Raw genomic sequence first — 22,323 nt, 5'->3', positions numbered from 1 at the left:
TAAAAAGCCAAAAAGAAAAGTTACCCCCATATTGTTCCCATTCTGTCGTTCAGGGCCTCTTTAATCGGAGATCAGATAATATCGTGGTCAATCTCAAAAAAACAAAAAAATACAGCAGCATTATACAAGAAGGGCCGCTAAAAGAAAAAACCTTTTTAGATAATCTACGTCAATCGAAAAAGTATCATGTCGAAAGACTACACTTGCTAAAACGACAAGCAAAAACTTGACGATAAAGCGACATTTTCAACGTCAAAAAGGTGCGTTTGGATTGCACAGCCAACATTTAAAGAACTAAAATACAATTAAAATATCTTACTGCAAGTGAGAGAAATCAAATAATTAATCAACGCAACAAACTTTATAGGTGCGTACAAAAAGATAAACTAGAATTCATAGATTAGCCGTTCTTTATTGCTTGTCAATTGTGAAATTTCAAAAATTCTAGGAGAATGTCCCCCGATGTTGTTACTTCCAAATCTTCAACGCTTTCTTCTGGGTAAAAAGGATGGACAGCTCGTTTCTTTGAATTTTGCCATCTTTGTTTTTGTCAATATGTTTCATAAGATCCCTCTGCAGCACTTTAACATTAACTGGGTTATCAGTCTGCGTTAAGAAAAATATTATTACAGTTCACGACTTTCCAGTCACATTTCTAGAATTAAAATAGACGCAGCATTCCTTTTCCATGAAGAAGTAACTAGAATTTGGGGTGTAGGGGCATTGAACAGCTAGAAATTTCCTCCAACATGATTTAGCCAGTCGGCAGAAATTTCCCTCCCAAGCGGATTCGCTCTAAACTCAGCTTTTGTCCTGGGTACAACTTTCCTACCCTGGGTGCCAGAGCCCCAGAAAGTCAAAGGATGAAGAACGGGGAAAGGAATTGCGAAGGAGCCCCTTTCCTCTCCCATTCTCCGAGGCTAAAATTTAGCAAAATACTATACTGCTTAGGAAGGACAATTCGACGACGGACAATTCGAGCACTGATTATTGTTTATTGGGAAAAATTGTGTAGGGGAGGTGTCACGCCAATTGCTAAAACTCAAGTGACAGACGTTGGGGAAAGAAAGAAAAGGCGACCTTCCGTTTCGGGGTGGGGAATAACGGAAGAGTGCTTGACTATAGGCAAAATTAAATGTTACCTTTCCTGAGTGTATTGTGAGATCTCTAATCAGGGCTGAAAGTTCATGTTCAGAAATAAATCCGTCTTCGTTCTGTAATAGCAAAAAAAGTTGTCAACACTTAAAGATGTAGCAGTTTTCTACCACGAATTTATCCAACAATATGAGTAAAAGGTTGCTGATAAGCCACTTCAGTGTTCAGATGTATTCGTAAATGAGGTTTTTTCTACCTTGCACAGATCCTAGTGATGACTACAGAGGGAAGATGCAACGTCCCGTTTTTCCACCGACGTAAATTCATTTCTTAGGGGTTTATGTAGGTGGTGTCATTGGATGTAAGTGGTTCTCCCTTTGACATAACTTCTCCTTTTAACTAAGTTCATCTTTCTTACGTGCCCTTAAAAAGATGGATAATTTGAAGGGAGCTTTCATCAAGACCAAGAAAACACGAAACATTTTCTGGCGGTGGGGAAGCGAGTGATAAGGATAATCAGAATATTATATAGTCAGAGCATATCATACCTGATCATAATGATCGAAAATCACATTAAAGTTTTCTTCTGTGAGGTCTTTCTGTTTCTAAAATATAAAAAAGGCAAGGAAACGTGTTTAAGTACAAAGAAGATAATAAGTAACTTGTGCATATAAAAAATCCTCGGACCTTTCCCTGACAATATCTATTTAAACATTTTTAGGTAACTTTCACGTCTACGCCCTTTCAATCAGCTAGGAATGTAAGTTAAATGTATTTCTACCCATATCTAGCTTTTATCATAGAAATGGTACTGTTGCAACTATATTGAGCTGTCTGCATTAGTTCCAGTAAGCGATGGTTAGTAAAAAAACCATTGCTGCTACTTTATTACTGATTTTTAAAAATATTGAATAAAGCGTTCAGAATACTGGAGACAATTGTATAAAATCAATCGAGAAAAGATCACTCCCTTTAGGCTAATTGAAGTGGCCAAATGTTTTAAAGTCAATCATACCTGAAATATTTGCGAAAGGTAGTTTTTCTCTACAGGCATTAACCTGAAAAAGAAGCAACAATGTCTGAAAACCTAACAATGTAATAACGTACATATGTTTTTCTAGCAACACTAAAAGTAACAAAATGCTGATTTGAGTGTAAGATATTACAAAAAAACTCGTTATTACAAATCGTGTAGAAATTTTGCGTTACAAAGACTCTCGAATTTCACTTACTTCTGCAATTCTCGGATTTCTAATTTCCCATCCTTGTTTTTATCGTAAAGTTCAATCTGAAAGATCATTATTAAATAGGGTTATTTAAAAATAAGCAAACAAGGAACATTGCAAAGCTCCAAGAACAAACAACAATAAACACACGTCGATTAGCTGTGGGTAATATTTCGCCCCAGCATACGGGGCTTCATCAGAGCAAAAGTGCAAAAGTGAGCAAAATTGCTCTAGTTACAAGGTCCAAGAGATTCAATGCACAAGTTACAAGAAATCAATAATATTGCAGAAAAGTCTACATAAAAACAAGCTTGCTATATGCTGATATTGACTTAGGATGTTAATTCAAGTGCTAGAAGTGCTTTAGGGTTGCAAATAATAGCTTCGAGAGAATGAAAATACGAGGTAATTTGCTGAAAGATTCTTCTGGCCAAAGCCTGTCTCTGAGCGAAACGTTTACAAACTAAGCTTCAAGAAAATGATGAATCAAAATCACCATAAGCAATCATTTTTAAGCATATAATAAAATGATAAGACCATGACTATGATCTCGCTGCGTTTTAAAAATCAAATAAACTGAAACCATAGAAATCATACCATTCCAAGTCAAGAAACGATGCTAATTGAATACGATGCCTTGCCGAAGGGTCAAACGTAAAAGGCACGTTGGTTAGAATAAAACGGTTAGTTAAAGAGAAAGGCTGGAGTTCAGCTTTAGAAGAAGAATATTAGCTACATTGATCAAAACATGTCAGATTACTTTTCAATATTTTGTTTCTTTTCAATAATAGTGCAGCCTTTTATCTATAAGGACAGAAGTCTTATCTCTGATACGTGAGCTTGCATAGTATAGGTAAAATATGAAAATCGTCAAAATAATTGAATTAATACTGGAAACTTACTATTCCTTGACTGAATTCTTCAAGGGCTTTGCTCTTTACCCTCCTACCTTTCTTTTTGCTCAGTAAATCATAACAGAAGGCCTGAAACACATAGAAAAATGTAAAAATTCAAAATAAGGCTCGCGAGAAGGTAATTTGGTGCCGTACAGGGCAATCGCTAGCTATTGTGCTCAAGGCGGGTGCTAAGGTCCCATTTGCCGACATAGTGGGCGAGCCATCCTTTACCTGCCGACAAGTTTGAAAATTTGCAGATAAAGCATCCCTACCTGGCATAAAACCCTTCATTCTAGCAACATAATTTTTTTCGAAGGGGTGACAAACACCCAATGTACTACTAAAGCGACAGCCTTGATGCTGTTTTCTAAAATATGGTCCTCGAGATTTGTCCAAAAACGATTTAAAACTCATTGGGGGGGGGGGGGGTAGTATACTGATGCTTTTGTCAATAACAATTGTAAAATACTTTGCTATTTACCGTAGCTAAAATGAATCAAATAATGGGGGAAAGTTTGCAAAAAGGGCGTTTCCCCGCATTTGCGAGTGTTTGAAGGGCGTGGTCAAAAAGATTCCTAGGGGCTACGCCCCAGACCCTCTCATTGCTAACGCCCTGGGTACGCCACTGGTTTCATGCAATTGACTCAGAAAAACCTGAATGATAGTTTACTGATGCTCATTTAGTACGTGACGCAACAAGTTTTTTCTAATCTCATTCTAACTATGATTGTCATAATCTGCTTTGTCGTCACTGGGTTAAGCATATCTATAGCAAGATAAGAGGCACCATCAGATTAAACAAACTTTAAAAAAGACATGGGATTTCTTTCCAGAAGGTAAAAAGTGAAAAGATTTTACTATCTGTTTATTGGAATTATTATTTTTTATCAACAACACTGGCAACTATGTCTCTTAAATTTATTACAAATATAAAACCTAAATGTCTTTATTTTGTACTAACAATAAATCTTACTCTAGATTCACAAATCAACAGTTTTCGATTCATAGTAAAATCGTAATTGTTCTATCCTAAAAAGCTATTTAAAGTTAAAAGCAAGACGCCACACCTGAGATTTTCATTTGACAGTCATAACTAGTTCTATAAAATTAATATCATTATAAACAGGAGTTTCTGTAAAAACAAGTCAAATCTCAATCCTCTATGAAAAAGTAACAATATTCACACTTACCTATTTATTTACTTTCATATCTCATGCTTGTTCATTTTTTGATCAAAGAGAATTTAATCAAAGGAAACTTTTGCGTCCACCGAGTATTATAATAAATCATTAGTTTCAGAGAGCATAACTAACTTATGATGCCTACCTGAACTTCAGTCGTCTCTAGATAACCATTTCGGTCCGAATCATAGTGCTTCCATATCTGAAAGAAAGATAAAAAACTTTCGTATGAAAGAAACTTCTTCATTACAATTGTTTTCTTTACTTTCTTTTAAGTTGTTAAACATACACTATTAGCTATATTAAAGCTAATTAAAGCCAACTAAATACATTAACTAAGACCGAATTTAGCAACATAACAGTAATAAATGAATAACTGACAAAATACATAAATGTGCAGTAGGTTCCCTGTCATTTTATAAAGCCCATTTGTCCACATGAACCAACCAGAGGTATTTGAAGCTGTTATCTGTTTAATTTTTTAATCAATGAAGATTTTTTTTATCACAAGTAGGTATTTTTCTTACTATTCTTTTAAGATTCTATGACCTCGTCACAGAGTGTCATTATTGTCAGTTCATTATGGGCCAATTCATTACGTTGCTCGAAAAAAGGGAAAACATTTGTGAAAGATTCTGTTTAGAAAGCAACGTGAACCCATAATTTTTTACTCATTTCTAGGTAGAACTGTACTGCAAAGTGTACACAAAAAAGCATTTAGTAGCATGGCACAGCATTTTGTTGCGCTGTTACAGGATTATCCAGCACTAGAATGACAGAAGAGGAATTTCCTACATAGTCTAAGATTACGACCCACGTAACGGCATTTCCCCTTTGAAACAGCCCATTTCAATTATTCCTTTGTAAATTTAATGGCAAATTGTAAATAGTCAGGATTTTAGATGTTTTGCTCAAGCTTCAGCAAAAATAGTTATTTCGTTTGTAAACAACAACAAATGCAAAAAAAGGTTCAAAGAAATTACAAAGCAATATCATACACTCTTTACAAGAAATAAAACACATTGTATGAGAACACCGGGGCTCGATTTGCCAAGAACTGAAGAACAACTTAAGAATATGCCCAGCCTTTGAACGGATAATTTGGACGAAAAGTCTTTTGAAAAATATCTTATGATAACAAACAGTGGGGACTTTATTCGGTTGTCAACCCTGTACTAAAAATGTCACGCAAAACTGTTATTCAGTGGTCTTTGAAACAATTTATGATGTATAAATGTAGAAAAACCAATGTTAAAATTAGAACAACATCAAGTACACCTGAGCTTCAAATTATCCAAAAAAAGAGAACATCGTGCCTCGGCATAAATCTGGTTCTCGGAAAAAAGTGTGTACACACTCTAACTATGTTTTAGGGATATACCCATTTTGATGCTCACCTGCATAAAGTCTACACTGGTGAGCTCTGAGCATTGAATCCTGAACTGCATCAGAAAATTATCTTCGGTGGGCAAGATCTTGGCAAGCTACAACAATCAAAGAAATTGAAACGTTGTGTTCATTGGTAGAACAACATGAATACAGTAGCGTCAGAAGGCTATGCTTAGATGAAACTGCACTGTGGTAAATTGTTAAGGTATAAACCAAAAATAAAAAGCCATTGACAGCATAACAACTTTAGCTAATTATAATTTCAAATTTAATGAAAATCCCATTCTAAATTAAATGCGATACAGCGAGACAGTATACAATTCAGGGAGAACTCTTCCTGACACAATGGCTACAATGGTTTCTTATGAATCCCGCATGACAATACCGACTGGTAATGTTAAATTATTGCGGCGGAGCACAAGCCCCCGCGCCTCCACATAGTACACCTCGCAAAATTATTAAATAGTGCCCAGGGTACCAGAGCAAAATTCGTGCTCGAAGTGTGCATAAGAATATTTCACTATCAGCTAGACTCTCTTTTGCGTCTCCGTTTCCCTTTGTAATTTCTGTGCCCAAGGTGTGTCTCTGGTACCCAGAGCTGTTGAATGGGAAAGTGATAAAAGTTTGCTCGATTTTTTAAACTTGAAAACTGTATCAAGACCGACCCATGAATTCTAACTTTCCACGCAGCTGTTTGCTTTTCGTTTGATGGAAGATCATAGTACGAAAATTTTCTCTGTATTTTTTCAAATTATTTTAACACGCAAATAGAGAACACTATTGCAGCATTTCATTTTTCTAGTTCATGTTCAAGTTCAAGTCCATTTTTCTAGTTCATGTTTTCCCAGTTGTTTTCTTCCATTTCGCCAGCACTTGTTATCAATTGCTATTGTTGCTACTTTTAACTGTGACTAGCAAAGAGTAGCCAGTTAATGGAGACTTCATTTTCGGAGCGCGTAGGGTATTCAACTGTGATGTGGTGTTTGCTTTCACTTTACTCAATTTTGATCTAAGCAAAACAGCACCATTGCTTAAGGAAAGTGTTATGCTTACGAGTCGTTAGATTTTAAAAATATGCGTCTTACCTCGGCTAGCTCTATTTTTCTATCTTTGTTTTTGTCATATCTGGAGAACAATTCTTCTTTAAACTCTTGCAAGGCCGAAATATCAGATGCCTGGACAAAATTCATAGGAAAACATAAGAATATCTTGGTTTTAACAGAAGATTCATTGGATAAAAAGCTATAACCAATTTTGAAAAGAATGGGCCACTACAACGTCAAGGCTATCGTTGTTTTAGGCCTACTCCGACAAAAGTTTCAAAGCACGTCCTTATACCATTCTCGTTAAGAAGTCGTCAGCATATTTGGATTGATTAACTTCAGTGTTAGTTCAGATCAGTTTCGTTCTGTTCTTTTAATTTCAGACTCATTTTTAAAATTCACAACATATATGTTTCAATATAAAATACATTAAGCCTCTAGAATCTAATTTGAAAAGAATATAAACAGCAGATATAGTTACACGCTATATTTGATTTCTAATTTGAAAGAAAACAGATAAATTATAAGGGTATAAGGGAAATTTCTTGAAGGAGAAACTCTCTTATAGATAGATTAATCGAGGAGAGGGCATCCCTATGTAAAAACATATAATTTTGCAATCAATATGAGTTCAAAAGATGCGTTTAAATGATGTAAGTGGAAAAAGAGCATTTTTAGTAGACCAAAAATGTGTTCAATTCCGGCATTTGTAACTCGCTCAAAATATAGAAACAATGAAATGAAAAACCAGTTCCAAAAGGACAACTCTCCGTTGCGTCTAGGGGAGACAACTACCTTTGGCAATGTTAAATAAAAGTTATAGACTCCAAAGGAGACGAAAAATACACAGAGAAGTTCTATTTACACATGTCACAATTATTAACCTCATTTCACATTTCACAAGTGTCTTGTTTTTGGAGTATACGTTGTCCTCACCTGTAAATTTTTCGCTGACATCAAATCTTCTAGAAAACGGTCAACTTCAGAGCCTTCGATGAAACCGTTCTCTAAAACACGAAAAAAACTTCTTTCAAGATAAGAGAAATTGAAACAACATATTATTCATTATGACATTCTATGGTATTTTCATTTTTCTACTTTTGCATGCCACAAAAACAATAATTTATCAAGTTGGATATTTTTTGTTGCATGCAGGAAAACGTGCATGCTTGAAGCCCCCGCAGACCTTCAATTTTGCTGCAAGACAAGACGATTGTAAAGATTAGATTCTTTAAGAAAGTCTTATAGTATACTGAGTAATCTGCAACATTAGTTAGAACAATCTTGATACATCGCTGAAATTGCGAAAACAACCTAATAACAAGTTTTTGCAAGAAATCCTTTGCATATCAGCTAATCTATGACATCAAGATTAAATTATCTTGATGATATTAGCAGATCTATTACTCACCATCCGCGTCATACTTCCTGAATGTCTTCAAAAAATCTTCAGATGTTATGTGAGTCTTTCCCTGCCAGTTTGACACAAAGGAATCTAAACCTTTGATGCTTGCCATCTCTTACAGTCCTAAAGCTTTGTGGCAATGACCTGTATTGCAGTCGAATGTGTCTGGCATAAAAACATGCGTCAAACAACATATATCTTCTGTATTATTCATAAGCAATGGGTAGGTCGACAAAGTGAATAGAGGCCAAATCAGGGGGCTGAATACTCACTTTACAAAGGATTTTCGAGATGGCTGGTTATCCAATTCAAAAAAACAAATGCATGATGTTTAATTAAAACAGTAACTTTAAGCAAAATCGTTGTTTACGCTATAGAGCGAGCAGGTAAGAAGCTAAGATTGTTTCTGAATAGCTGGAAAAACTTAAAAAGATAAATAGTTGTAAATAATACTTAGTTGTGTCTTCAAAGTTTATCTGCAATTTGCTTAAGTTGACAGGGTCATTTGAATTCCTCTCTATCCTTCTTAAAATTGGTGTTGGGGTCATACTCTGTAACCCGGGATGACACAAATCACTGATTTTTAAAACATTCTCTAAAACTTTGCACTGGATTAAACATTTAACAGGGGCGCCGGAGCCCTGGATCAAATCTCTCTGTTTTTCGTAGGAAAAAATCGAAAATCTCCAGGTTCTGAAAATTTTTGGCTGACAGGTTTAAGATGTGTAATCAGTATCATTATGTTTAGACAAGCCATCTGTTTCTGGGTCTTATTCAAGTGTCATAAATTTTCATATTTAGAATCATGTTTTAAACATTTTACTCCAGTGTCATAAATTTTCTTCTGGTAAGCACATACCATTAATTTTTCCCAATGGTGAATCTTCATCGAAGATATTTCTTGCTATGTGCTCTGTGTATCATTCTTTATCAAAAAGACTTAACTACCATGAAAGCTGTACCATTTTTGGCAATAGCCAATGATTCGGAAAAGAGACGTTTGTGCCCTATTCATTCATTTTGCCCCCTCCCTGTTCCAACTTGCGTCTGGCGGCCATGTATAATTTAAAACCCCGTGCCATTTGAAAATAATAACTAATAATTTCCCCCAACTGTCTTTCCGTCGCCCTGGCGACTTTAGATCAATAATGTGACGCAGTGCGCTCTACTTACAGTTCGACATTGAAAAACCTTTTTCTTGCAAGGAAAATACTTTTCTTCTGTTTATCAACAATTTCTTCCTCTGTAATCTAAAAATAATTTCAATCTCATAATATATTTGATAAAATGGCTACAAAAATATTGACGATTCTTTCTCATATTTCAAATTAATCTTAGATCGTTACAGACTCAATGATATTCTTCAATCTATTTAAGACATTTTCAACACAAGTTTTAAAAATAATCCCTTGCAAGAACTAACAACAACTAGACTATGGATATCATTTCATCTATGATTCTGAGAATTGGTTGAGGCGCTCTCTTAAAAGAAATACAGATTTGCTTACCCCCTGATCAAGTTATATCTTTAACTATACACGACTTGCAATTATGCTTTTGAAAATACAGGGACTGAAATTCATTTCAATTGCTAGTTATGGTTAAAAGTGCATTCATGGTGCCGGGAACTTCAAGCAGGTAGCACCAATGTGAAACTGTTTGCTTACAAATTTAAGAAAAATACCATACCTTTTCCAACTACATTATTCAAACTCATTCACGGTGTTTGAATCTATTTAGACAAGCCTTGTTATATTGACAATGAATATACAAGTGACATCAATATTCAAGTGACCTATACAATCGGCAAGGAATGGAGCGCTTACAAAAGTACCTTTTAAAAAAACAGGGGCGAAAACAAGTGGCTAATTTTTGATGGTCGTGGAAGGATAAAAATTCCAACTTAACGTATACCAAAACGGCGAGGGTATACCAAAATGAATCCAAATTAGCTGAGTCATGATTTTCGTGCCTCAATGCTATTAGTTGACCTGGAACTGGTCACATGAGCTCACCTCTTACTGGTTAACAAAAAAGTTCCCATCAATAGCAAGCAAGATGTCAACAACGGTTGCCGATATCACACGAAAGTGCAGTAATCGCGCCGAAACCAAATAACCCTCTATAGAAACGCCTATTTACCATGACTCAATGATTTAAAAAAACCGCTCAAATAGCTTCAAAATGTTGTTTGCCAAGCTAAGTTTAACCCGTAAAGAAAGGATTCAACATAGCATTTCCAATCAAATAAACGTTTTTGACATATACAATCGTGAAAAAATTAAGCTTTTATGTTACGTTGGTGTCTGTAAAATGTCAAGAAAATCTAAAAAGTTTTATGAAAATAAAACCTTTGAAAATAGGTTAAGCATTAGATCATGTTACAGAATATCAGACTGAATTTCACAAAATTTAACAAAACCTGATGCATTGCATTGTAGAAACAAAAGTTGGTACTGAGGTAGACCAGTCTGATCACTTTGAAATTAACACAATTGTTACCTTGTGAAGCATTGGTGTGTCGCTTTAGTAAAAAAATGTGAAAGAAAAAAAAAGAAGCCAAAAATTTGTTCATTCCAATAACATCAGAAAAAACATCACAGTCGCAGCTACTGGTCTGGACAGAAAGACAGTACCATTATGTCAGGAAGTACTACTTGCGGGTGAATTCGAACTAAACAATGTGAAATGTGTGTGAAAACAAGTCTAAGAATAATAGTACATGAATTCGTACATTTTTCTACACTGGATACCAGAATCTAACAGCATAAGCTTCAAAACAAACATATTTCTCTGTAAATCCTTCCCTATATTTGTTTCGATGATATTCTTTGAAATAATGTTTTCTTCTCAGAGAACTTTAGATATCACTAACTGCTACGATATCACCTTTAGGATTTCTTGCAGATTAGAGACTTGTGTTGTTATTGCGTATCCAAGTTAGCAAAATATTTTTTGAAAGGAGGTCACCAGTCATTAATATTTTATTTGGTTTCACAGGTTACAGTGACAGAAATTGGACTTTATGAGTGGCCACGCTAGTAGAGTGAATTTTACCAAGCTTTTGTTAAGAGAATTTTTTATACAAAAAGAATTTTGAACTAGATTTTATCTCCTAATTTTGTCATGTCCAATTCGGCAGGCCAGTCACCTTACACATCTCATTATTTACGCAGTGGCATGGCTATCAATTGTTGCTGATTGGGCGAATTTTAAATTTCGCAACAATTATTTTCAGTAAGAAAGTGATATTGTCATGGAATCACTTTCGGGTGATATTTTGTATCTAATGATATTTTGTATCTATAGCATCATAAAAACGTAGGAGAGTATCAAAAGGACAACCATGAATAGTAAGGCTCCTGGAATAATAAATTGCTGATATAACTACCTGCCTACACAAAAATAATCAAAGACAAGTTTCTTATGAAAAAAATTATATTCCATTCTTGAATCTCAAGAGATATGTTCTTAGCCATTGATTTGATTTCCTACTTCAAACAAAATATAGAGCAAATTTGTCATCTTATATAAAACTCTCCAGGCAAATGTTAACTTGTTTTATTCTTCTAACATTGATGGCAAACTTTCAGTTAGAATCTTTACTTTTGTTTAAACTCACAACATCTTTATTTTTCTTTGCTAAAGCAAAGGAACTTCCTGTGTACCAACTATTTTTAACAAAGATTGTAATTAGCAGCCATTATTTCACTGTGGCATCATTGTTTTTTTCAGTAATCACTATCAAAGCACATCTTACAGACACATCAATCAATTTTCTGTCTTTGTTTTACCTTAACCAAATAGTTCTGTAGACATATTTAGAAGGGCCCCTGGAGGTGGTGACCCTTTCTCTCATGCTACCAAATACTTCTCAATCTGCATCTTTTGGTAAACAATTTTCCATTTTTAATACAATAGCATTCAAAATTTTGTAGGGTTTTTGCAAGACAAGGAGTTCTACCTTAGAACAAGAACAATTTATTTAACTTCAGCTTTATTTATAAAGGTAGAATCAGAAAAAGCTGCTACACTTTCAACTATTAGACAAAATATTCTGAAATTTAATTATATCAAACAATTTGTCCAAACAAAAATATTTCCCTTGTCTACTTTTACATATGAGATGTTTAAGGATTAAGGCTTGGAAATTTTAGGAACAAAGGAGGGATAACAACCACACTCTAAGAAATGGCACTGTGAAAGTTATCTGAAAGTAAGGAGTACATTTTCATAGTCATCTTTAAATTCTTGCTAAGTATTTTACTAAAATTTGCTGTTAGCTTCTTAAGCGATCTGTTAATACAGTTCTTAGAGACAAAGATGAACTGAGTTACATTGTTTAGGGGCTAAGGATCAAATTTTCCTAACAAATTATTGGGGGCTAAAGAAAAAAATTTTCTTCCAATAATTTGGTGTATTTAGGAGCTGTAGCAGTTTTGGGTATTAACATTATTATTTTGTCATTTATTTCACATCACTGGACCATCAAGGTTTGGTACCAAAAATGAAGTAACATTGGCGTGGGCTGCTTAGTTACTCAAGTACTTTGAAGCTATTTAATACAGATAAGACTATCTATTGTGAATTTAGTTATCATTTATGGGGCTTCTCAAATTGTCAATAACTGATCAACATAACAGTGAAATAACTAGCTTTTGATCAATCAGGACAATTTTTTTTCTTTAAAATGGATGGTTGTTATGCAAAGCTACAAAACGACTACTTAAAAATCCCAAAAAGCATTCCAAATACTTTTTTATTCGAATTGGATTCAAACTTTCACCAAACAAGTCTTCTCAATTCAAATTCGTTGGTAATTTTAGCTTTGGGCCACTTTATTTTCAGTACTCTACTACGATACTTGCCTTCCGGTACAACTAGTTATTTCTACTGAAATTTTTAACAAAAATATTAAATTTTAACCCTTAAACTTATTGAAGTTTCAAAATGCTTTTACACATTGAATCATTATAAATTTGCTCGCGGTACAGTCTAGTCTATACCCTTGTTGAATTTCGAAAAAGTCTGGTTTACTCTAATTTTGTAACAATATTTTGGGGACTTTTATTATGCTCCACAAATCAGGGGACAGCAGAAGATTTGAGCAGCGTTGGTAGCGCTCGGGGTCAAATAGGGAACGGGGTCAAATAGGGAAGTCGGTCTCCATTTTTCTGGGTTTTTACCTAACAAAAAGAAACTTTTTACAAATTTTGCATTATTTACATTTATGCATTTATGTACGTACTTTGCTGTTTTTTGCTTACCAAAACATTTCTGTTCCAGTATGGCAAACACATGACTTGCCCAATTGCCTCACGCCAGATCTTGATTTAAATTGCGATTCACCGCAGACTTGCTATTCTTTGTTGAAGTCACCTCGAGCTTCCTCCCTGAGATTTCATTTTGCATCGCAATCCCAAAAGTAATTAATTAACATCCGATTCAAGAATGATTTCCATTTCAAGTTTCAGTTTTTGCAAATTATATCTCACGAATGCGAGAAATTCCGCGAAACCTTTCGGCCAATTCAACCAACTGCATACGAGGTTCAATTTTCCCGCCAATATTTCAGGAACGTTTTTGGCCCGTACGTTTTAGGAACAACTGTTAAATGTAGATATTGTATTTGAAAGAAAAACAGAAAGTAAAAGACGACTCTTCACCAGTTCAAATCATGAACAATATCTGGTAATATGAGAATTTTAATCATAAGCAATTGTGTAGATTTGATTTATTTCAATCCGAACTTATACAAGCTAAATTTTGTTCTAAATTTTGGGTATAATTCTCTTATCACTTCCATTACTTCTCTTGAGATTTTTAAAGTTTGTGCTCTTTGATTCTCAAATCAATGCTGCAAAAATTGTAGTTACTTGACACGAAATGACACTTTTTAGTGGATTAATTGGCTCTAAAAAAGTACTGAGGAAGAAATTGTGAATATGTCCATGTACTCTTAATTATGATATTAAAAACTGGCTAAAGACATGAAATTACCAGATTTTAGTCTTCTATTCTACTGAAAATGAATTTTTCGATTTTGCTACTGTGAAGACTTTTATAAAACAGGGGCAGACATTTGACACCATCTTTGGAACAAACTGTATAAGAACACAGAGACTCTATTTTCCCAAAAACTGTAAGAACATCATAAGTTCCAGTCTCAGATAAAAAAATGAGAAGGAAAAACAAAGGTTTTCGAAAATTATCTCTCATATTAAAAGGAGAGCAGACTTTATAAGCAAATGAATGGTGCTAATAGAAACAATTACAAAACTGTATTCAGTGGTCGCAGAAAGCTCTACAGTATGTACAAGTGTAAAAAGTCTGTTGAAATAAGATTACTATGACCAGAAACTGCTAATAAAAATTTTTTAGTAAAAATTAACTACCTCTTGTAAAAAGTGTAATTACCAAAAGACAGCCAAGGGTCAATTTATGAAGCTATTTGGTTCTATTTAAAATGAAAATGTCAAGGGGTCGTGGCAGCATACTTGGGAGCAGTAAATGTGGCAACAACCAGTATTTATAACCCCTAGCTTATCTCACACCCTAAAACATAATGTATAATAATGAATAGCTAAACACAAGCACAAGGCTTTACTGTAACTAGAAGAATCATACCCCTAGAAATTATAAAAACCTTTGTTCCAATCAACAACCTCTTTATTTCTATCATTCTACCATTTCTACAATATTCCATGTTACCAGTTAAGCAATTAAATTACTTGAAAAGAAAAGCAAAAAACCTTTATACCATATATATCTACATAAACTTAGGAAAATGGTTCCAGGTCTGACCCAAAGAACAGGCAATGAAGTATCAATACTTTAGTAAAGTGTAGCAAATTACTTTCAAAATTACAGTAAATAACTAATTGCCAACTTTCTTATGATGCTAAAAATCCATCACTAAAGGTAACACATTTTTAGCTGTCTCTCTCTAAAAATATAACAGGAATGTCAGATTCTCATCCCATTTGTTCCATGATGCCAGAAGTACAAATTTTCTTGACATCTCCCCTGTGCAACATCTGATTGCAGCAAAATGCTATTCTTTCAAGTCAATGGCATCTCAACTACTAAATTTTTCAACATCAATGGCTACATTGATAACAACACTTATCTTCCTTAATCTGTTCAACCTTAAGATAAAAGTCATGCTCAAGAATCCCCCCTATTGGACATTAGACAGTTTCTTCACACTCCACTGTGCTTTACTGATACAAAATGGGAACCTGGCTAATTTATTATTATTCCATCATTATTATTATCACCATGCTCCTCTGCCTTCAGGTTAAGGTAGTTTTCGACACAATATTTGCTCCTACTCCCCCCTTAAAAGCCAAAATATTAAATGTAACTGATTAAACTACATCATAATAAATACAATGTGGTGATTCCAAACCTTAAAAAAATTGGCCATTGTATAAATAATTGTTTCCCTGCAATTTTTTTGCTAAAGTGTACCTTTCAAATGCTACATTTTACCATGGCATCCAAGGTAAAAAAATATGACTTACCTTTCAAATGCTACATTTTACCATGGCATCCAAGGTAACAACATCTGACTTACATCATCAGGAAATGCAAATCCAAAGATACCGAAACTTCTCTTGGATTTTTCAAATTCCTTTTGCCATTAAAAATATACCCTGCCAAAATTGGCAAACAATTTTTCCACCCCCCCACAGTTGTATTTGGCTAAAGTAGATGGACCAGAGCAAATACAAAAATTTCAAGACACACTGCTTACCCAACATTTGTTCTGGCAGTGTACAATTTTTGAGCCATTCCATTGGTTTCTTGGGTACAAACTAGCATTTTCATACCTGTATATGGAGGAATTGTGGGTCTTGAGAAAAAAGGATTTTACTGGTTGCACTTTGAAGATACACGTTGATCTTGTAAACCACTGTGTAATCAGGACCAAGTCGTTGAGGCTTAAAGGCTCTTGTGCAATCAGCATGCTTCGCGCAAGTTATCTTGATAAATTGACTGTGTTTTGTATTTTCATACAGTACAATATTAGGCCGGTTCTTTGAATTATAGTCGCAAAGCATGCCAGTTACACAAGAGCCTTCAAAGATCAATAAGCCTTTTTACCCTAAATATATGGACATGCAATCCTATTGCAACTCGTTATCCTAAATGAGACGAGACAATAACTGCAAAGCAAAGATTATCAGATTAACACACCAAGCCATTTTTAGACCTCAACAAAATAATTCAAAAAATAAGTTATGGAAACATTTGTTTGTATTGGATTCATTCCACTCCAAAATTCTGTAAGTTTCAAGCATGGTTTCATTGTGCCTTTAAAATTCTGCTACTATGATGTGAATAAATCAAAAAAAGATGTCTCTTTCAAGAAAATGTTTACCATAACCTTTAAGACAAAGCCTGAAACATTTGTAAATATCTCTGTATTTACTCTCCCGGCATCTTTAGTGACTCATGCCGGTCATTCCTTTAAATGTGCGACTCTCTTTCCATCGATGTTGGACACACACCAATAAAATATTTTGCAGTAGGAACAAGAATAACCCTCAACTGCTTCCCTTTTAACTACATACACAACAATATCTGAATTAGGCTTGTTATTTATATATTTTGAATTGATGAAGTTTTCACTATTCATGGAAAATCATTTTCCAAATTTTTACAACAATTCTTTGCCTGACAATGGATAACCAACAGAACAGAGGGCTGTTTTTCTATACTTTAAGCAGTAAAAGGAATTGCTCAACACCAGACAATTTTTACCTGTCCCATAAGGCATCTCCACCACAGAACTGGAAAATGCACTTTGTCTGCAACTGACAACTTTAAGACTTACCTAATGAATCTACTTTTTACTTGAAGACCACACCTGCTAACAGAAATCTGAGAAAAATTAGTTTCCTGATTGTTGACAATGCTGGTACCTTTTCAATAGAACAATATCCCTTTTTTGCACAAATTTTTATTGTTAGGAACATTGCTAAAAACATCTCACGAAGAATAGAACCAAACCTTGTTTAATACAAAATGACATTTGTTGCCCAAAATTCTTTAGCTTAATTCAATTTCAAATATCTGAAAAATCTTGCATCATGTTCTTCATTGCATACGTATTTTTATCCTTACAGATTAAATAGCAGTGAAACGATTATAGCTACTGATTAAGAATTGGATATCTTCCAATGAACTAATATTCTGAAAACCGAAAAAAGAAAATTATACACATACTATTTGCTTACTAGAACTTTGTCTTTAGCAAATCAAAAAGCTTCTTCTCTATGGAAATATTAAATATTTCAAGTGACATTTAACATGGACCTCAAGTTAAAAAAGGCTCCTTTAAAATATGCACAAGAAGGACACAGACAAATAAAAGGAAGGATCACCAAAATATTTTGAAGTAGTTATCTCAGGTCATTATTTATGCCAAGGCATTTCAAAGTCTATAAAAATCTTGTGCAGGTTGGTGGCAATTACCTGAGTGGGTCTAGCCTTGCACAGACACAATGGGCTGATCTTAGTGAATTGCTGAAATGAATCAGTTTCAGGTCAACATGCAAAATATAAAAATTACAATCTTTTAGTAAAATGGAAGTTTTTAAGGTGAATAATGTTCTTTCCAATTCGGGAAACTGATTTATTTCACATGCAGCCAATATTAATCATAACAGCAATTCACCAAACTAATAAACTGAATAAAATCTACCACCTTTTATGATGCAAAAAATCCAATGTGTGATACATAAGGAACACATTCAATTGAAATTGCCAACCTTTGTGTTTTGTGGGAAAAAAAGAAACTGTCCATTAGATCCTAGTGCTAGCATTTTAGGGGAGAATATTGCAATGGAACAAGTAACTATTTGTGCCACATGTAATGCACAAGAAAAGAGTGTGTTTTAAGGTTGTAAACACATTTTGACAGTTCAAAACTGTTTTGTTATTGCAGGACACAGTTCAAAATTGCAGAGGCACACTCATTTCCTTGGGCTTTACATTACATTTTCATTAGGATGTACATGGTAATCAACTTATTTTGACATCATTCATTTCACATGGTCACCTACCATGATAAAAAGTTATAAAAACAGATCCACTTCAAAGATCTTCAAAAATCAGGAAACATCATACCTAAGTAATATATTAAACAAATAATATTTGCAATTGAAAATGCTTTTACATGCATAAACAACATGGGAGTTCTTGGTAAAATCACAATGATCATGTTTTGAGCTTATGTAATGATGAATGGAAACCAAATCTTTTAAAAGATCTATCAGCATCCTACTATTTATTCTCTTGCTAAAACCCTGGTTCAAAATAAACCCTTCATCAGTAGTTTATGACTCTTACTCAATCTTTAAAATAGCCAGCTTTTTAACAATATAAATATATCTATATGGGCTACAAAATAGGCTGATGATTTCTCATTGAAAGGATGAAACGTGTTCTGGAAAAATTAAAAATTGTATTTTTTCATTGTTTTTCTTTAACATTTTTCTTTATAACACTACTGCTTTTTGTGAGACAAAAGTTTAGTTATATCTATATGTATATATTATTGTCTTACAAAGAGGCAATTGTTTTTTATTTATATCAAAAGATGTATAATGTTTGCTCACAAGATCTGAATTGCATATGCCATACAAAAATAGTGGTCCCATAATTTTTCCAACCTAAGTATATGTGTATAATTAAGAATTACTGCTTTCCCTTCCAAAATATTCAAAATAAATTGCCTTTTCTAAGGCAAACAAGGTTTACGAGGCTATTGAGATTTGTAATATTTAACAAGTTCCTTGTCCATTAAATACAAAAACTGGTTTTTGATAGGCAATTTTGTGCTAAAAACAAAATTTGGCTATGATAACATATATATATTAACAAGCAAATTTTCACCAAGAAGTACCATATATCTTTATGCATTTAAAAATGTGACAAAAACAGTTCTTGCTCCATTACAATAAAAAGTTGGGGTACTAAGTTTTCTTACCAGTTATAGGATGCACAGAGAACATATGGCTGCAATGCTCTTTGTACTGAACAGAATCACCTGAAAAGTAAAAGAAAGTTTCCAAGTACAAATTTTTAATTAACCAGTTACGTTATATTTACAAAATATGACAGAATCCATTTGTCTCTTGACGGATAGTTCTATGAGAAGTTCTTTCAGTGTCCATCTTTACTAGCAGCATAAGGAACTTCCTGAACTTGTGCAAGTCCTTCAGTTTTTAAGAAATCAGTATTGGCCTTAGAACATTCTGTTCAGGCCAAGGAAGAAACTGATATTTACTGTTAAATTACCAATGTTCTTCCTATCATTTTAGTCTGTTCTTGCTATAAGACCACAGGGCAAAGCTAGACTTTATACATAAACCACTTCCTCATGGTTATCTTAAAGTGGGCAAACTTACTTATGCAATCATCAAGCTTATGAATACCTAGAGTTAGCTTTGCCTTGTATACAACAAACACAAAATCTAAATCATTTAACTCTAGTTCTTCCTGTTGGTTGAGATTGTCTTGCATACTCAAAATAACACCTTTTCAGTTAATAGCTGTTAAAATACAACCTTCAAGGGTCATTGCAGTAAATATTTAGTGCTTTTTGGGCTTCATCCAAATTTTTGGCAGTAAAGATTATGAAGTCATCTCTGAATCTGCATGTGAACTGCAATGGTGACAAAATGCAATTGAGACATTTTCTTCCTGCACATGGACACAAATCCCTCCTTTGTTTTTGGCAGCCATTTTGGGAATGGAATGATCCTGACTGTGTTTAACAGCAGAAACTGAGCTTGTGGAGCAGCTTCCTTTAGTTGTATCTATTGCATCTGAAGCATCGGCCTGGGTGTCTCCTGCTTTATTTGTGAATGGCACAACCCCTTTAAGCTTGATCCCTGGGGCACTTGCAACCGCTTTTATAACTGTTGACAACATGCTTTGATTCTGAATCACATCCTTTAAATATTCCATTTCCTCAAAATATTTTGTGACCTTCACTTTTAAGTCACTGTTCTCAGCTAACAAACCAGCATTCTGTTTTCTTAAGTTATTGACCTCTGATTCCAAATTACTGACATACCTCTTCTTTCTCTGTCTGTTGAGCCTTGCCATGATGGCATTTCTATTCGAGCATTTTTCACTTGTTGCATCGTCTATGTTTTCAGCAATTTTACTTTCCTTGATTTTCCGCTTGTGCTCCAGGAACTTAGGAGGCTCTCTGAGACTTTTCAAATCCTTTGAAATTTCAGCCTTGCAGCTGGAAGACATCAAACATCCCTCGTTTTGCTCGTCGTTACCATCCAAGGCTATCACGTCGTTCAACCACTTGCTAGACGTATAACAGTGATCTTCATTAATAGCCCCTTTTACCTTATCCTCACCTGCTTCCTCCCAAGAGCTCCCACTGCCATCAAGTCCCAAGACCGTTCCAAAATCTGCATTCTCTTTACTGAATGCGTCAAGGGTGTCAGGGCATAATTCGTCGTTAGCAAGTCGTCCAAATTCGCCTCCATTGTTTAGGCCATCATAGTAAAATCGAAATAAATCTTCCTCGATATTATCAACCCCACTATCAGAACTGTAGCTTGGTGACACGCCGAATCCAAATTCTTTTTGTTCAGAGGGAGCGTACTTCTCAAAATCACCTCTCAAATCCGCCATTTCAACATCTAAAGCGCCAAAATCGAACTCCTTGTTGCAAATGTCTCTATCCATGCTCATTTTCTCCCGATAAGAAATAATGCAATGCTGAAAATGGACGTATATATCCCTCCAAAGAAGGAACCGACGTTTGCTAGTATTTGTACGGAAAAACCTCTCGTAGTCTGTCAAATTATGAAACGTTATTCCACTTTTATAGATCGGAACGAAGAGATTACACCACAACCTGGAAATAACGAACGTACCAGCAACGTTTCTGCAAATGCATTTTGGGAAATAATGTCAGTTGCATCTTGGGATTGGCCACAGGGGAAAAGAAGGTGTTTTGTAAGAGGACATTGTAAATCAAAGAAAGTTTGGGGCAGTGGAAGGGGCAAATTTTCACAATTTTTCAAAGCTAAATTTGAATTGTTTGCTGGCCCAGCTGGAAACTTTCCCATCAATGCCCTTTCTCGACCTCCCTTCATCTCGAACAGGAGTTCCGATCCGTTAGACCTCCCCTGTGATGTGACCTCGTATAAATTTGATTCTTTATTTATGAATCAAAGTCAAGACCAGCTAACTGGAAAGGCTGCAAAATTTATAAGATAACCATTCAGATACATAAAAACGGGAACTCCTGTAAACGGAAATATTTCAACTTTCTGGTGTTTGGGCCTAATAAGAATAATTTATATTAACCATTGCGTAGTTATTGATTCTTTCTAAATTTGTTTGCATGCTGTTGCTTGTGAAACATGGTTCGTATCAGTACTATGAATTATTGTTGAAAATCCTTTTTTCTAGAATAGCCTAGGGTAAACAACTTTATATAAGCTGTATACAATTTAATTTGTAATTTTGCCATGGTGATGATCATGATCTATGTTTTCTCAAGTTCCTATCTGCACTTGGTGAGCAAAAGTATTGCACTACCCCTACAGAATGGCCATACCGCCGCGAACTTTTAGTAGCAAACCGCTTAATAAAGTCACATAAAAGTTTTAAGATGACCGCTAGAGTGGAAAATGAGGGAAAATTTATCAAGATGTTATATTGAAAATGAAAAATGCAAATATATCCTTTGTTTCTTCTTATTTTTAAACAATATCGACCACCGCGAAAGCATGAAAACTGAGCAATGATGATAGGAGTACCTGTAATATATTTGCAACAAAAACGGTTTTTCTTTGCACAAACCTGTAAGATTTCATTAAGGAGAACTTGGAAATACTCACTTTTTGCTTGGTTGCCCAAAGATGTCAATTTTTCTGGCTGTTATTAAAGTATTTCTCAAAAATTTTGGTTGCACATTTTTGGTACTGCAAAAGGCCTAATTTCGGATGCCATTTTGTAACATGTTGCAACAGAATACAATCGATAAAGCATGTGAGTAGCCTTTAACCCCATCTCTTCCAGCCAATTGCGATGTTGTTT

General features: G+C 34.5%; 2 protein-coding genes across 5 annotated transcripts; both read right to left on the bottom strand.

Annotated features, from left to right (window-relative positions):
- Positions 1 to 152: 152 nt before the first annotated feature.
- On the bottom strand, positions 153 to 14,921 carry LOC135691041 (calretinin). Of its 2 annotated transcripts, none has more exons than XM_089113470.1 (12): positions 13,503 to 14,921; positions 8,242 to 9,485; positions 7,767 to 7,837; positions 6,873 to 6,962; positions 5,796 to 5,882; positions 4,544 to 4,600; positions 3,224 to 3,304; positions 2,328 to 2,383; positions 2,111 to 2,153; positions 1,644 to 1,700; positions 1,143 to 1,214; positions 153 to 606 (listed from the first exon to the last, which is right to left on the bottom strand). In XM_089113470.1, the coding sequence occupies exons 2-12, from the start codon at positions 8,345 to 8,347 to the stop codon at positions 469 to 471; spliced, it is 858 nt and encodes a 285-aa protein (XP_088969596.1). In that variant the 5' UTR covers positions 8,348 to 9,485; positions 13,503 to 14,921; the 3' UTR covers positions 153 to 468. The 2 variants fall into 2 exon arrangements, with proteins under 2 accessions (XP_088969596.1, XP_088969604.1); XM_089113478.1 differs by lacking the exon at positions 13,503 to 14,921 and having other exon boundaries at positions 8,242 to 8,400; positions 9,409 to 9,675.
- A 147-nt stretch (positions 14,922 to 15,068) lies between these two features.
- On the bottom strand, positions 15,069 to 21,172 carry LOC148960310 (uncharacterized). Of its 3 annotated transcripts, none has more exons than XR_016144828.1 (2): positions 19,235 to 21,169; positions 15,069 to 18,014 (listed from the first exon to the last, which is right to left on the bottom strand). XR_016144828.1 is itself a non-coding variant. In XM_089113464.1 (1 exon), the coding sequence occupies exon 1, from the start codon at positions 20,965 to 20,967 to the stop codon at positions 19,882 to 19,884; it is 1,086 nt and encodes a 361-aa protein (XP_088969590.1). In that variant the 5' UTR covers positions 20,968 to 21,172; the 3' UTR covers positions 18,872 to 19,881. The 3 variants fall into 3 exon arrangements, 1 of the variants encoding a protein (XP_088969590.1); XR_016144827.1 differs by lacking the exon at positions 15,069 to 18,014 and adding an exon at positions 18,872 to 18,917 and having other exon boundaries at positions 19,235 to 21,172; XM_089113464.1 differs by lacking the exon at positions 15,069 to 18,014 and having other exon boundaries at positions 18,872 to 21,172.
- Positions 21,173 to 22,323: the final 1,151 nt, after the last annotated feature.

The sequence above is a fragment of the Rhopilema esculentum genome, chromosome 4 (genome assembly GCF_057945365.1).
Source record: "Rhopilema esculentum isolate cy_ngs chromosome 4, ASM5794536v1, whole genome shotgun sequence".
Taxonomy (NCBI): domain Eukaryota; kingdom Metazoa; phylum Cnidaria; class Scyphozoa; order Rhizostomeae; family Rhizostomatidae; genus Rhopilema; species Rhopilema esculentum.
This window is presented reverse-complemented; position numbering and strand designations above follow the sequence as displayed.